Raw genomic sequence first — 13,143 nt, 5'->3', positions numbered from 1 at the left:
TTGTTTTTTCTTGCTGAGACAACTGGAAAATAAATTAGGTCTGTTGACTTTTCCTAATCTGCTTAAAATCACAGATAGCTTTAAATCCTTTTGATGGGTCTATTTTCCCTTAGAAAAGTAAAGACTGATCCAAGTAGGACTGTGTTGTGTTTCCAGGTTAAAAAAGCATGTGCTTTTTTATGTATGTAGGTATTTTTTGGCTTTCTAATTCCAGTTAAGCTCCGTGTTGTTAATTGATACTATGTTACCTATTTAATATTTAGCATAAGCAGAATCACAAAGGGTGCCATCAAAATAAATTGTCTTTTTGCTTCCTCATAGCAGTGTCTTGAAATGATCTTTCATTATTCTGTTCCTTCTCTGCTCTGCCTGTCCTTCCACTTCCCTCCCACACTCCCTTTTTCTTCAAAGTTTCATTGCTCTTTTTTCTTTTAAAGTGTACATATATACAGATGTATTATGGGATGGAGATTTTGGTTCCTGAAGAGGTTTTTTTTTTCTTTTCACATCTTGCAACTGATTTTCAAAGTGAGATTTAAAATGTCACTGGCCCTATCAGCTTTTCACTAAGTTATATAACTTCTTGATTTCTCAGCACTCTGTAAAGATGAAATGCAGTAGCTGCAGCACAGATGAAGATGTCAGTTCTCATACATAAGACACTATATCTACCCTTTCTCTGCTTGTTTGTTACATGCCATTTTATAGAAGGAAATGACTAATTTCTACCATATTATCATTGAAAGCTTTATGTTTTCAGAATATATGTACTGTAATAATTTACTGAATTCCAAGCCTTTTTTTCCCCTGTAGAATAAATGTATACTACAGAATAAATGTATTGGAAGGTCAAGGTACTCTCTATTTTGTTCACATAAATTAGGAGTACAACAATATTCTAAATATATATCTTCTGGGCACCCAATTATCTTGGAAAACCTGTGGGACTGGGTCAGCAGGAGATCACTGTAATGATCACTGCTAAGAAAGAAACTGGACTGGATGGATTTCTGTCTGATTTTAGGTACCTCCAGATGAATCTTTGTGGTTGCTTTCAAATATTTCTATAAAAATACAAACCTGACATTAATCTTACAGCCAGACTGAGTCTGTTAATTCTGGAGTTAGTTTACCACAGCTGTGCATTTTTCTAGAGGGAATTCATATTTTTGACAAAATTTGTGAAGTGTAAGAATTTCCCAATCCAAACATTGACTATTTCTGAGTTTTGACTTTGTTGGAAAGTTGGGGATTTTGTGCCTAAACTATTCTGAAAGTGGAAGTTTTGACTTAATGAAGCATTGGAGGTCTGTGCTGAAGCAGCTAGGCTTGAATATTGATCAGGGTTTGAAGGAGAGGACCCTGCCTGGTCCATGCAGCTGGTGCAGAGCCACCCATCCCGTGCAGCAGGCAGGAGCAGGATATGCTCGGAGGGCAGGCACCATCCAGTGCCTCCATCCAGCCTGCATGGGCAGGAGGGTGAGCAATGTTCCTGCCTTTTTCCTTTTCTAGGCCTTTGGGTTTTGTGTAAAGACTTACACAGGTTTTAAATGTGTTCTACCTCTAATGTGGTAAATAGTCCCAAATTTACTGGGATCTGAACTATGTCTACATATATGTACAGAACACTATTGAACAACATGAAGGCAATGGGTTCCAATCTTTTTTTTTTCATTTTCTGTTGTTTTATATTCCTAAGTTCTTCATATTTCTCACCTTCTTCACATGTGAGGTGAGAGAGGTTTTGCCTTTCTGTGCCTAAGAGCAATTAGCAAGGCTTAGCCATAATATTTTGATTTCCTAATAGTTCCTTTTCATAGAAGATTAACGAAGGAAAAAAAACCACACATTGTGAGATTAGTTAAATATATCTTGAAATACTGCCAGTACTTCCTGAAAAGGAAATATGATTTACTGATTCTCACTTAGCATTTAGACAAAAAGCATCTGGTTTATCTAACAGGACTTCTAAAATCTTGACAGTTTTATTGCATGCATCTAAATGCAGCTTCCATGTTTTAGCTTGTATGCTGTTTCCTTACCAATTCTGATCAGGTGGTTGTTTAACACTTCTGCCTGGGAGCTGAGCTCTAGTTAGGAAGCTAAATACACAAATGTTTCCAAACTCACTTGCCTCATTTAACATGCTGTGGCCTCATTTGTCTTCTGGGCTCTGGTTTTGATCCTTTGAAACTGTTTAAATCTCTCCTTGTCTTCTTTTTTTCACACTCTGAGGCACTAACTCCTCCATCTCCTGTATTTCTCTGTTCATCTATCCATTGAGGCTTATTTTGATCATGGAGATCTTAATCTGGCAATGTCAGCCAGGCATCAGCCTTGAGGTGCTCTTTGTTCCGGACTAGGGAAAAAAAAAAGCTTCACTGTGCTTTGATAAACCTCATTATAGTGCTTTTTGATTGGATTCTTCTTTCATTAATGTCATTTACTGTACCTATACATTGCCAGTGTCTGGCAGTGGGTGTAGCTGCAGTGCTTATTCTGCTTTCTGAACTTATTGATTTAAAAATTATAACAAAAATCACTGCAGGGCAGCTGTGTTATACAACCTCTTGTTTCTGTGCTTGTCCAACTCTATTTTGTATCATTGTGAGCAGAAAAAAAATAGGAAAAGATTGTTGCTTGTCACAGGCATAACTCTAAATGGTGGTTCAAGGGAAAGGTCATCCACTTGCTGGAGAGGACATGTATTTACTTTGGCAAGAAACTGAATTATGGCTTTAGACTGTCTTCTTGAATCTCAGTAGGTGCTGCCTGAGAGTCCCACCTGCAAAGGGGAAAGGCATGAGTGGTGGTGAGGCCCTTGGCCACAGCCTGGGCAGCAGCTGTGTTGCCTCTACAGAAGCAGAGGTGGCTGTCTGGGAGTGCTGCTTGTCTTCCCCTTCCCTCCTCTTCTTCCTTACTCTGCCCCAGCCTCTCCCCATCTGCAGCTGCAAGGTTAAGGTCTCCTGTCTGTGGATAGAGCTTGGTCATCTCATGGATAGAGCCTGGTCATCTCATTTTAACCTTTTGCAATGTCACTGCAGGGTCTGTGAGAACTTTCCCTCTGGGTGTCTCCTCTCAGCCTCTTGCTGGGAGCATGTTCCATCCTGCTCAGTCCACCAAGACTGTTGCAGTCACTCTTCCTAATGTCAAGCAGCTCCTCTGTAAATCTCTGGGAAGGAAAGAATGAGACCCTTGTGCTGCTTGCACTGTACAAAAATCCTCCCCATTCTCCTGGCAGAGAGTGCTGTTACTGAAGACACAACAGCTCACACTGCTGACCCAAGGGAGTTCATTGAAGCGCAGGAACACAGAGGCAAGATGTGTCCTGAAAAAAATTAAGGGAAAAGCTAAGAGGGATCATTTATTTTTCTTTGGTGTTGTGCTGAAATGTTTTGCTTTCCAAGATCAGTGCCTTAAGGCAAGGATCTGAGCAGGCTTGTGTCATCCTGGGCACTTTCTTGCCTCTCAGGCATCAACTGCTTCATGTTTATTAACGTAATTTCTTACAAGGCTTCTAAATGCTCTGCGACATAAGCAGTGTTTTAATATTTAAGTGTTTTTATGGTGTAGTGGGTTGGTAGATAACTCCACAGAAGGATGCAAGCTGTCTGTTCTGGAACCTGCACTCATGTGCATGTTTCTGCTGAGCTGAGTGGTCTTGGCAAGCTGTGACCTGCCTCCACAGCTGGTTCAAGAAATACAGCTCTGCCAGAGTAGGATGCTGAGAAGAGCCCAGGTACCTTAACCTCCTGCAAGTCAGGTCTTTCTTTTTACTGTTGATGGTACAATTGACAGCTGGAGATTTATGTTGCACATGTAAAAAAGGTTTGGTGGTATCTCTTGATAAGCCATGGAGTGCATTTATGGTCACCTCGTTCCCAGGATGGAGATAGCTGAACCACCTTGCTGGTGGCCTCAGCATCAGGCAGGGACCTAAGGGTGCTGTGGAATCAGTACCCCTGTCAGAAAGCTGGGAGAGACTCAGGAATACACAACTGTTTATTAAAGACTGAGCAGTAACAGACTTCATCGTGCTGCTCTCTATTTTAATTTAATTGACTGGCAGCATTTGTCAGAAGAAGGTTCAGCTTCTGCAAAAATGCTGACAAACTTGATAACTGCAGTACATTATGTCAAGTTGGGTTTATTAAACACAAAAATTAAAAATGAAGCCTTCGGTCTGTAGATAGCAAAATGAGCTTTACAACTTATTTTTTAAGAGAGTACCTTCCTTTCTTAGGCAATATCCTTTCCTAATTTTAAATTATTACTATGTGGTATAGAAACAAAGTATAGATTTTTTTCAGGAAGTCTGAAAAATATATTTTGGTGTGCTTAAATATTTTTAAAAAGTAATTTTTTAAAAATATACACCTTTTAAAGAATCCTACATATTTCTATAAATCTTAATTATGTAAGTTCTGGTGGACATATTTCTTTTTTCTGTGGCAGCTGTAAGCTGTAAGTCCACCCTACCTTCTTGAAGTTCAGGCAAGAGGGACACCTGTGCCACCCCCAGCAGCCCACAGCCCTGGCACTGTGCACAGACAAGGCCTCCCAGCAGGAGATCTCGTGGTGACAACGTTTTGGTTGTCTATTTTCAGTAAATGGGAAAAATCCAAGTGGATCATGATATTTTTATTGAAGACAGGTGTCTTAAATTAGTGGAAATCTACTAGCTATATCTTCAGTGGCTTCTGGCAGCCAGTGATATGCTTTGAGCATTGCATATGCAATGCAAGAACATGCCTATGCCTGCTTGAGCCACTTCATCCTCTCTTGGGGATGCCCATGTCCTGGTTCCCGCTCCTGCCGTGGCAGTGTCTGTGTCTGTGTCTCCTGTGGCTCCTGTGCCTGGTGCACAGACCCTTCTGCAGCCAAGGGGGTGTCATCATCATCATTGTGTGCCTGGAGGGGGAAGACACAAAGAAATGTCTCTACAACCTTTATACTCTTGTGAATACAAAAAGAAGTTGTTGAAAATGTTCCTCCTGCTTCCACAAAACTGGGAAACAAAATAGTTGTGTGGGTTTTCCATTTGTTCTTAAATAAGTAAGCAGTATTTCACAACTGTCTGTTCTGAGGTATATTTCTCCCTTATATATAGATTCTCAGCACAACCTGTTATTAGTCAGCTTATCAAGGGGCGTTGCTTACTTCTTAGGATGACAAGAAATGAAAACATATATGCCCAAGATAGCGTTTTCTCAATAAGTGCCATTAACAGACATTTTCTATTTCGGTCTGGTGGGCCCCTACCAGGGCTCTGGATCTGTATCTGCAGTGCAGCTGCAGTGTCTGAATGAACAGAGTATGGGCTGGCATCCCCACTCTGGGCCATTCTGGGAGCTCTGGGGGAAATCCAGTAGCTGCTTGGCTGTGTTAAACACCCTGGGTGAAAAGAGAAATCTGGCTGTAGCTAATCAGAGCTCAATGCTTAGAGCAGGAGGGTGTCCTGACAGAAGGGTAGGAGGATAATTTTGTTTTAAGTATAAAGTATTCCTCAATCTTTGAAGATCTTTATTTCCCATCTAGTGTAGGCTAATCTGATTTATGAATAAGAAGTTCCAAAAGAACAAGACACAAATTTTTAAAGCCTGTATGGCCAGTACCTGGTGCAATTCCCTCAAGAAAACAGAGATTAAATTAACATGTTTTCAGTGGAGGATGTGGTATATAGATCAAATATTCAAAAAAGCCAACCAATATAAAGCTCATTTTATACCGTCTATATGTTTGCTGCACATTTCACCAAAATGCTAAAATGATACTTATTATTCATTTGAAGTATGCATAAGTTGGAAGGCAAAAATTCAGTTCTGCCTTGGCAATGATGAGGAAAGATTTCTCATTTTGCCTAGTCTCTAACTCGCCTTTGACAAGTTAAGTGTCTCCACAGAGATCTACCTGGTATAATTATATCCTGCAGAACACTCTGAGAAGCAGTTTGTCACTGGCAAGGAGAAATTCTAGATGTTTTAGACTCCTTATAGAGATTTTGCCCAAAGGGCACTTCAACCTCAGTAGAAGGGTAAATTAGAAGGGTAAATACTGTGGCTCAAGGAAGATGTTCCATTTGGCAAGGAGCATGAGAAGAGTTTGGATGTTTTCTTGTGAGGTTTGTGCTTCTGCTGCCCTGGACTGCCTCCCCTCCCCAGCCCTGTGATCTGTGGGCAGCTCAGAGCATGGTCTTTACACTCTGCAGCATGTCTCAATGCTCTCACTAAGGACTCTTTGGCTCGCTGCACCTCTGGCCCTGGGCTGGCATTCCTGGTGCCAAGCAGCCCGATGTAACAAGGCAGAGGCTGTCAGGAGACAGCGCAGGATGCCCAGCTGCAGGAGGAAGGACAAACCAAAACGTCCCCACTTGACTGGAGGCACTGCAGCCTCAGGGCTGTTGTTTCTGCCTGGGCTCAGATGTTGCTGGCTGGATCTCAATCACTGATAGTTTGTTATCAATCCCCTTTCACAAAATGCCTTTATACCTCACTGACTTTTCAGTGATGTGATCAGAATGTCTTATCCCATTTATGTCTCATGGAATAGAGATAATAATGATGTATAAATTAGTTTTATATTTCAAAAGATATCTTAAAGTTGTTTTAAGCTGTATAATTTACTAGACAAGGCAGAAGAAAATGCAGATTTGCATTTCCATATCTTATGACAAACATATCCATGTTATTTGAACCTGAGCTGTGGTTGCCTGCTGGGCTGATGATTATTTGTTGAGATGGTAGAACTAGAACACAGAAATCTGTGGTACTGTAAGAGCATTGTAACTTTCAACCTGTTCTGCCATCTCTCTGAGAAGTTAAAAGGCCCTTTTACTTCCAAATTTGGCTACATAAATGTATGCATATTATGATTGCATATAGCACAGTAATCTCGGGAACATTAAGTGCCCAGGGATATTGCAGCTGACTTGTAAACAACTCAGAAAACAGTCAAGCGTAGGGTTGGAATCAGAAATGTAAATGCAATTGCCTAAATTAAAGTCCATGGATAAAACAGCTTTGTTTATGGATAAATTACTTGCAGCTAGCACAGAAAATAATTGATACTATGACAAAGTTAATTACATGGAAAAATGTTAGGAGTTTGTATGGTTTCACTGTAAGCAAACTATTCTGTGTGTCTAAGAGTATATCATGTAGCTCCCAGACCACTGGATACACTGGCCCTTGAAAACTCAATTCAGTGTTTGGGAGAGAAGATGGTGGTGTAGAATGGGATCCTCCGTAGCACAGGGTGTGTGACAATCTCAGTAATTTTCAGGGGAATCGGATCTGGGTGCTGGTTTCATAGCCTATAATAAAGCAATTTCAGAAACTTCAAATTAGGTGAAGTAAAGACTTTCCTTACAGATGCAACCTTAAAATAGTCTGGACAGTTTGAACCCATCCTTATAAATAAAGCTGCAATAGATATAATCCTGCAGCATTAATGAGACAAATAAGAATGAAATAGAAATCATTATCACTTTTAAACCATTATGCAAAATTTTTCTCTGCTGAATATGACAGAGCTGGAAATTTCAAGACCCATGAAAACTGTACTGAAGCAGATTTGCATAATGTACTGGAAGAGCTTTTGTGAAAATGGAACTAGTGGGAGTTATTTAAATAACAGTATAACAGCTATTAACAAAATAGTCAGATTCAAAATAGTAATTTACTTTACACATCTCTTCTAAAACATGTCCAGAATCAAGATATCTGTCAGCAAATAGTACAGCACTGCAACCCACCCTCTCAGAATTCTGAAAGAACAGATCAAGAAATTCTCATCCCTGACAAAACACAAACCTTAGTAGCAGAGCATATTATTTCCACCATGTAAAGCAGCTGTAAAATATTATACAGCCAAGGAGAAGCCATATGATCTTGAGCTGTTAATCCTCATAAAGGCTTAGGCAGGAAAAGACGAATGAATTGTGTATGCTATGACTATTTGAGTTGTATTATGTTTTCAGTGTGATTGCTGCCATTTTCCTCTCCATCATCATCATCATCACCGCCTCCCTCCCTGTTCCTGCCATGCCTCATCCTCCTGGGGTCCATCTCCAGGCCCATGTGTGGTGTGGAGAGCACTTTGACTCCTTTGCCCGTGGACTCACTAACGCTTCTCTCCCAGGCAGTGAGAATGCCTTGGCACACTTGAACCACAAGTGGATTCTGGATTCTCCCGTGTGGGGTTCATGGATCAAACCTGGCAGCAACCAATCTATATGTCTTCTGTAAATGATCCTCCAAGGGTTTACCTGTAGCAGTGCTGTCATGCTCCCAGGAATAATCACAAGGTTTGTGTTTATTTTTGTAAGTCTTTATTCTGTGGTGTGCCCTTGAAACCCATGAAACTCCAGCTTTGTCTATAAATCTTGTTAAAAGGGTGGGGGTTGCTTGTTCCACACAGCAAATAAAGCGGTTTTTCAATTATTTAGATACTATTCATCTTCTCCCTGAAGCCTGGTCAAAACTTCTGGTTTGACATTGTCCTTTGTTATAGAGTGAGGGATGGTGGTAATTTTCCTGCATGTGCTGTGGCCACTTCCATAAGGATGGCTAGGGGCTGGAGAGAGGGTGGTTTTGGTTTGCTTTCTGGTGCTCTGACAACTAATATTTGCCCTGTCTTTGCATGGTAAATTTTGGTAATGTGTATAAAGGGAAAACAGGTGGTTTGTATGCTTCTTGTACTTGCTCAAATACATAATGCTGAGAGTATAAAGCAAAATACGACGCTAAAATGCCTCTCTTTTTTTTTTTTTTTTCACACAACTCTCATGCCTGCAATGTTTTCTTTCCTGAAGCTGGGCTCAGTGTTACATTGTTATTACATACCTGCCACTTTGAATTGCTTTGTGGGCTGTGTAGGTGTGAGTTCATTCCCAATCCTTTGGTACCGCCACCCATGTGAAGATCACATTGTGTTTGCTCTGTGCCGCCAACTGAGCTCATACGCTGCTTGCATTTTCTGAAAACTCTGCTGCATGATCAACACATTAAGGAACAGACTGAAGGGGGTTTTTGTTTGTTTACCGGGAGACACTGATTTAGCGCCGTCCTGTATTCTAGTTTGCTTTGTGGTGTTTGGTTTCCTTTCCTCTGCAATTCACAATGGCCAATTCAGATTTGAATTGCAAGTTTGTTACACTCAGTTGCCTGCAGTACTTGGTAATGAATAATCAGTGATAATACAGAAGCATGCACTGAGTGGCTCTTTCCTTGTGGAAAACCTCCACCTTCCAGCAATCCCTGGCTCAAGGAATTTGTTTGCTGAAGTACCTGCATGCTTCATAGCCTCTAATGGATGCTTTCTGCTTGGCTTGTGTCTTTCTTTTCTGTACCAAGTGATACTCCTGGTCTGTTCAATTATTTCTGTCGTGCAATTATACATACCTTTTGAAGAATTATTTAGCTGTGCTTGCTCCAAACATGTTGCTTGCCTTCCTTTGGTTCTTCTGCAATTTCCATGGGTGTAAAACCACTTGCCTCCCCTTTCTGATTGCTTAAGGCTGCAGAAATCCCTGAGCTGATTCCCTGCTGGTAATTCTTTCCCACAGTCTGTTTTGTCTTGCGCCACGAGGAGCCAACTCGTCATCATCACAGGTGGTTTTTTCTGTGCCAGTCTAATTCTGCTGTCTTCCTTTTGGGAGGGGATGGCCAGAGCCATAACCAGGTCATATTCAAGAGCATTAAACAAAAGATTTTCTAGCAGCCCTCCGTGGCATTGCCTCATGCTGCAGGCACGCAGAAGTGTCAGGTGGTGAGTGGAGCCTGACTGCAGACCACAAGCCTTTTACTTGATCCCTCTGAATTGCCAAAGCAGCCAAAAATTACCCCAACCATGAACAAATGCAGATTTCTGTCTTGGCTGCAGGGGACAACCAGTATGTCCACAGGAGAATAAAGTAACTGTCTTGAGGGCTCTCTCTGCAGATGTCAGGGAGTTAGGCCTTCTCCCATGTTTAAGTTGTCAGACCTTTGCAGCGTTGGGTTTAAAACAGAAGTTTACCTGGTTTTGGTTTTTATTTTTTTTCCAAATCACATAAAACCTGGCTGTCAACATCAGTTTGAATCACATTTCTTGCTACACAGAAATCAAATTCATCACCAGCTCTTCTGAGCATTCAAAAATACCCAATGCATCTCTGAAGAGTAAACATCAATCTTCAAATGAAAGAGTTTGCTTCTCCAATTAACTGTGTAGTGAAACCCCTGCAATAGTCACAAGGGGCACAGAGAGAGTTTTTTGTATTCGGTAGATAAGAGTGAGCTAGGCTTTCCTCCAAATCTTTGTTGCAGTAAGGGATTTTTACTTAGAAATTTGCAAAGACTTAACTGTACAGATTCCCAACTCCTGAGATGCTTCTTATGGTTGTTTGTTTCCACCCTAAATGGTTTAAATGTTTCTATTTTTCCCTTTTGTTTCAGACTCGACTGCCAGCCATGATTGTTTTAGGTGCTTTCAAGATCTCTTTAGAAAATAGTGCCTTATTTTATTGGTCAACCCACTTTACAAAAATGCAGTTTGACATTGTAATATTAAAAAAATGCATGGATTTTGTTAGGAATGGAATAGGTTTGTGATAGTAAATGCCAAGAATGAAATTCTAATGCTCATAAATTCTACAGCAGAGTTTCTGGGTAATTCACCAGCCCCAGGACTTCTTATATGTCTGGCCTACTAAACACCTGATGACATTTTCTTTTTGAGGGAACTGGTAAGAAACTGTTCAAAGTGACCCATTCCTGGGAAGTGCTGCTGGGGACTCAGGGTACCAGCTGGGCAGGAAGAGGTAAAAGCATCTGTCAGGTGATTTCTAAAATGCAGTAGAAAACCTTGCAGTTGTATGCAGAGGAAGGACAGAGAAATAAAGTGCAATTTCAACAGCTAGTCAGTGTACCTACCTACAGGGATGTCATATCACACAGCCTGGAGATGCACATTCCTCCTGGATTAGCTGAATGAGCAAACCCTCAGTGACTAGTAACCAGAGGGTGCTGAGAGGCAGATTTGGGGTTTGAGCCTCTGTTCACTAGATTAGAGGTACCAAGGCTGCACAAAAGGTTTTCAACAGCTGGAGTCATTGGGATGAGCAGCGTACGTTCTAGGAAAATATAGTGAGATAGAAATGGAGAAAATGGGAGTTTAATGGCTTATTAGCAATAGTGCAATTGAACTACACAAACAGGTGCATCAAATGTGTGCTTGGGCAGGGTAGTGTCAAAATTAAAGTGCTGCTCAGCTGTGTTCCAAGCAAACATAGCATCTCCAGACCCAGTCACCAGCAGCTGAGTAACCCCAGCTGTGGCCCTAGGATGGGTTGTCTGGATTACTTGCCGACAACTGGTCCTTCAGAGTTATTCAATCTTAGCTTCTCCTCTGAATGAGCCACTTTTGCTAGGAACAGGCCTGTCTCTTCTGACATCCCAAGGAGAGCACAACCATGACTCACAGAAGTGCCAGAAGACAGCAGTAACCAGCTCAGGGTTCCACATGTCCCAAAGGATGCAGATTTTCCACATGTCCCAAACCATGCAGTTCTGTTGCATGGTTCTCTCTCCCCTAGAGTTCCTATGGTTTAAGGATAGTTGCAGAAAAGGAATTTTTTCCCCTTCCACTTCAAATCTCAGATCTCAGTCAAGTGAGGACTTTGTCTTTGCTGTCAGACAAGCATTTCCCAGCCTGACCAGTGCAGTGCTGTCTTTGCAGCCATCATCATCTGTCTGTCAGCTGGGCTGCAGCAGCAGCATTTGTGTCACACCAGGCAATACTGAAAGACCTGTGTTACCTATTGTTGAAAAGCTAGGTGAAAGCTGCTACAAAATATATAGAATAAAAGATAAAAAGATTTGCCATAGTATTTCTTGTATCTTTTATTTATTTTTCTACAAGCAGGCAGCCTGAAATAAAGCAAAGACGAGGAATATGATCCCAAGGCATTTCATGTTCTGATTCCTTTCTGACAAAGAATAAATCATTTCAGCCCAATTGTGCAGCTGTAATATATATATGTTAAAAAAAATACAAAACAGCAGAAACCCTCAAACCAAGAGCAACACAAAGGTAGTAATAAAGCAGGGTGTTGTAGAAGGGTCAGGCTTAAGGAGAATTCATTCTCTTGGCTTCAAAGTGCATGCAGAACTCAGACTTACTTTCAAAACATGGTGGTCTACTGAAATACTGTTCAAAGATTGCAGTGTTTTTTCAAACTGTTTGCTAGCCATGGCTGTATCAATATACAAAACAGGTGGGCTGAAGGAAGATGCATTAAACTGCTTGTTTTTGTCAAGTCATTGCCATAAAATCATGTCCTTGCTTGACCCTGTCTCCTACTCAGCTGACCCTGTTATTGCAGTCTGGATTGATTCAGACCCTGTATCTTTCTGTCTTTCCTGCCAGCAAAAGCACTGTCACCATTGTCTCTCAAGAACACTTTGACAATGTTACATGCACTTGCTCGGCTGTCATGCTCTTGCTTTGTTAATTTTGGTACTTATTTCTTTGGAAGTCTTACTTTTAAATTATTCTCAATTGCAAGAATAGATAACTTTTTTGACATTAATTTGCTACAGGCATTTCAACCGAGTCTTTTATTAATCATAAGTCACTTGAAAAAGGCCATGTGAAAATTTTACTGTGCAGATGACAGGTATTATCCTTTTATTCCTATGTGATGCTAGAAGAATAGACAGTGTATTTGTAATAACAATCTGGTGTTCCCCACAGTGCAGCAAGCTATTTTATTAGCTACCTCTAGACAGCTTTATTAATTGGACTGTCCTTCAGACAGCCTTGGTGGTGAAGAATGTGTCCATAACACAGCTGAAAATATAAATCACAACAGTATTTTTCAATTTGTAAAATTTATTTCCACTCACCTGCTGTCTTCCTTTGGGGCAGAACACAGCCTTGCATAATTCAGGACATATGTACACTTATTGATCTGGAGGCCTCAGGATTATGGAGAGGTGCTAAACACTTTGTAGCCTCTTTGCCCACAGCTATTTTGTACAACACAGAAGCAATACCCTGCAATCACAGTAAAAGCTGTGGTCTGAGGTAGAGCATTACTTCCTAAAAAATAGTGATTTTCTTCTCAAAAGTAATCCTTTAAATCTTCAAAGGTTTCTAGTG

At 40.9% G+C, this 13,143-nt stretch overlaps 1 protein-coding gene across 4 annotated transcripts in view; it reads left to right on the top strand.

Moving 5' to 3' along the window:
- The window catches only part of OXR1 (oxidation resistance 1), a 262,529-nt gene that overhangs the window by 112,316 nt on the left and 137,070 nt on the right, over window positions 1-13,143 (top strand). The window contains exon 2 of one of the 4 annotated variants that reach the window (XM_063389344.1): window positions 8,140-8,305. The exons of the other annotated variants lie outside the window; for them this stretch is intronic. Coding sequence (XP_063245414.1) covers window positions 8,247-8,305 — 59 coding nt within the window. The 5' untranslated portion in view covers window positions 8,140-8,246. The remainder of the gene's footprint in view (window positions 1-8,139; window positions 8,306-13,143) is intronic. 4 annotated transcript variants of the gene reach the window in all.

Source organism: Prinia subflava, chromosome 1 (genome assembly GCF_021018805.1).
Source record: "Prinia subflava isolate CZ2003 ecotype Zambia chromosome 1, Cam_Psub_1.2, whole genome shotgun sequence".
In the NCBI taxonomy this organism is placed as follows: Eukaryota; Metazoa; Chordata; class Aves; order Passeriformes; family Cisticolidae; genus Prinia; species Prinia subflava.
This window is presented reverse-complemented; position numbering and strand designations above follow the sequence as displayed.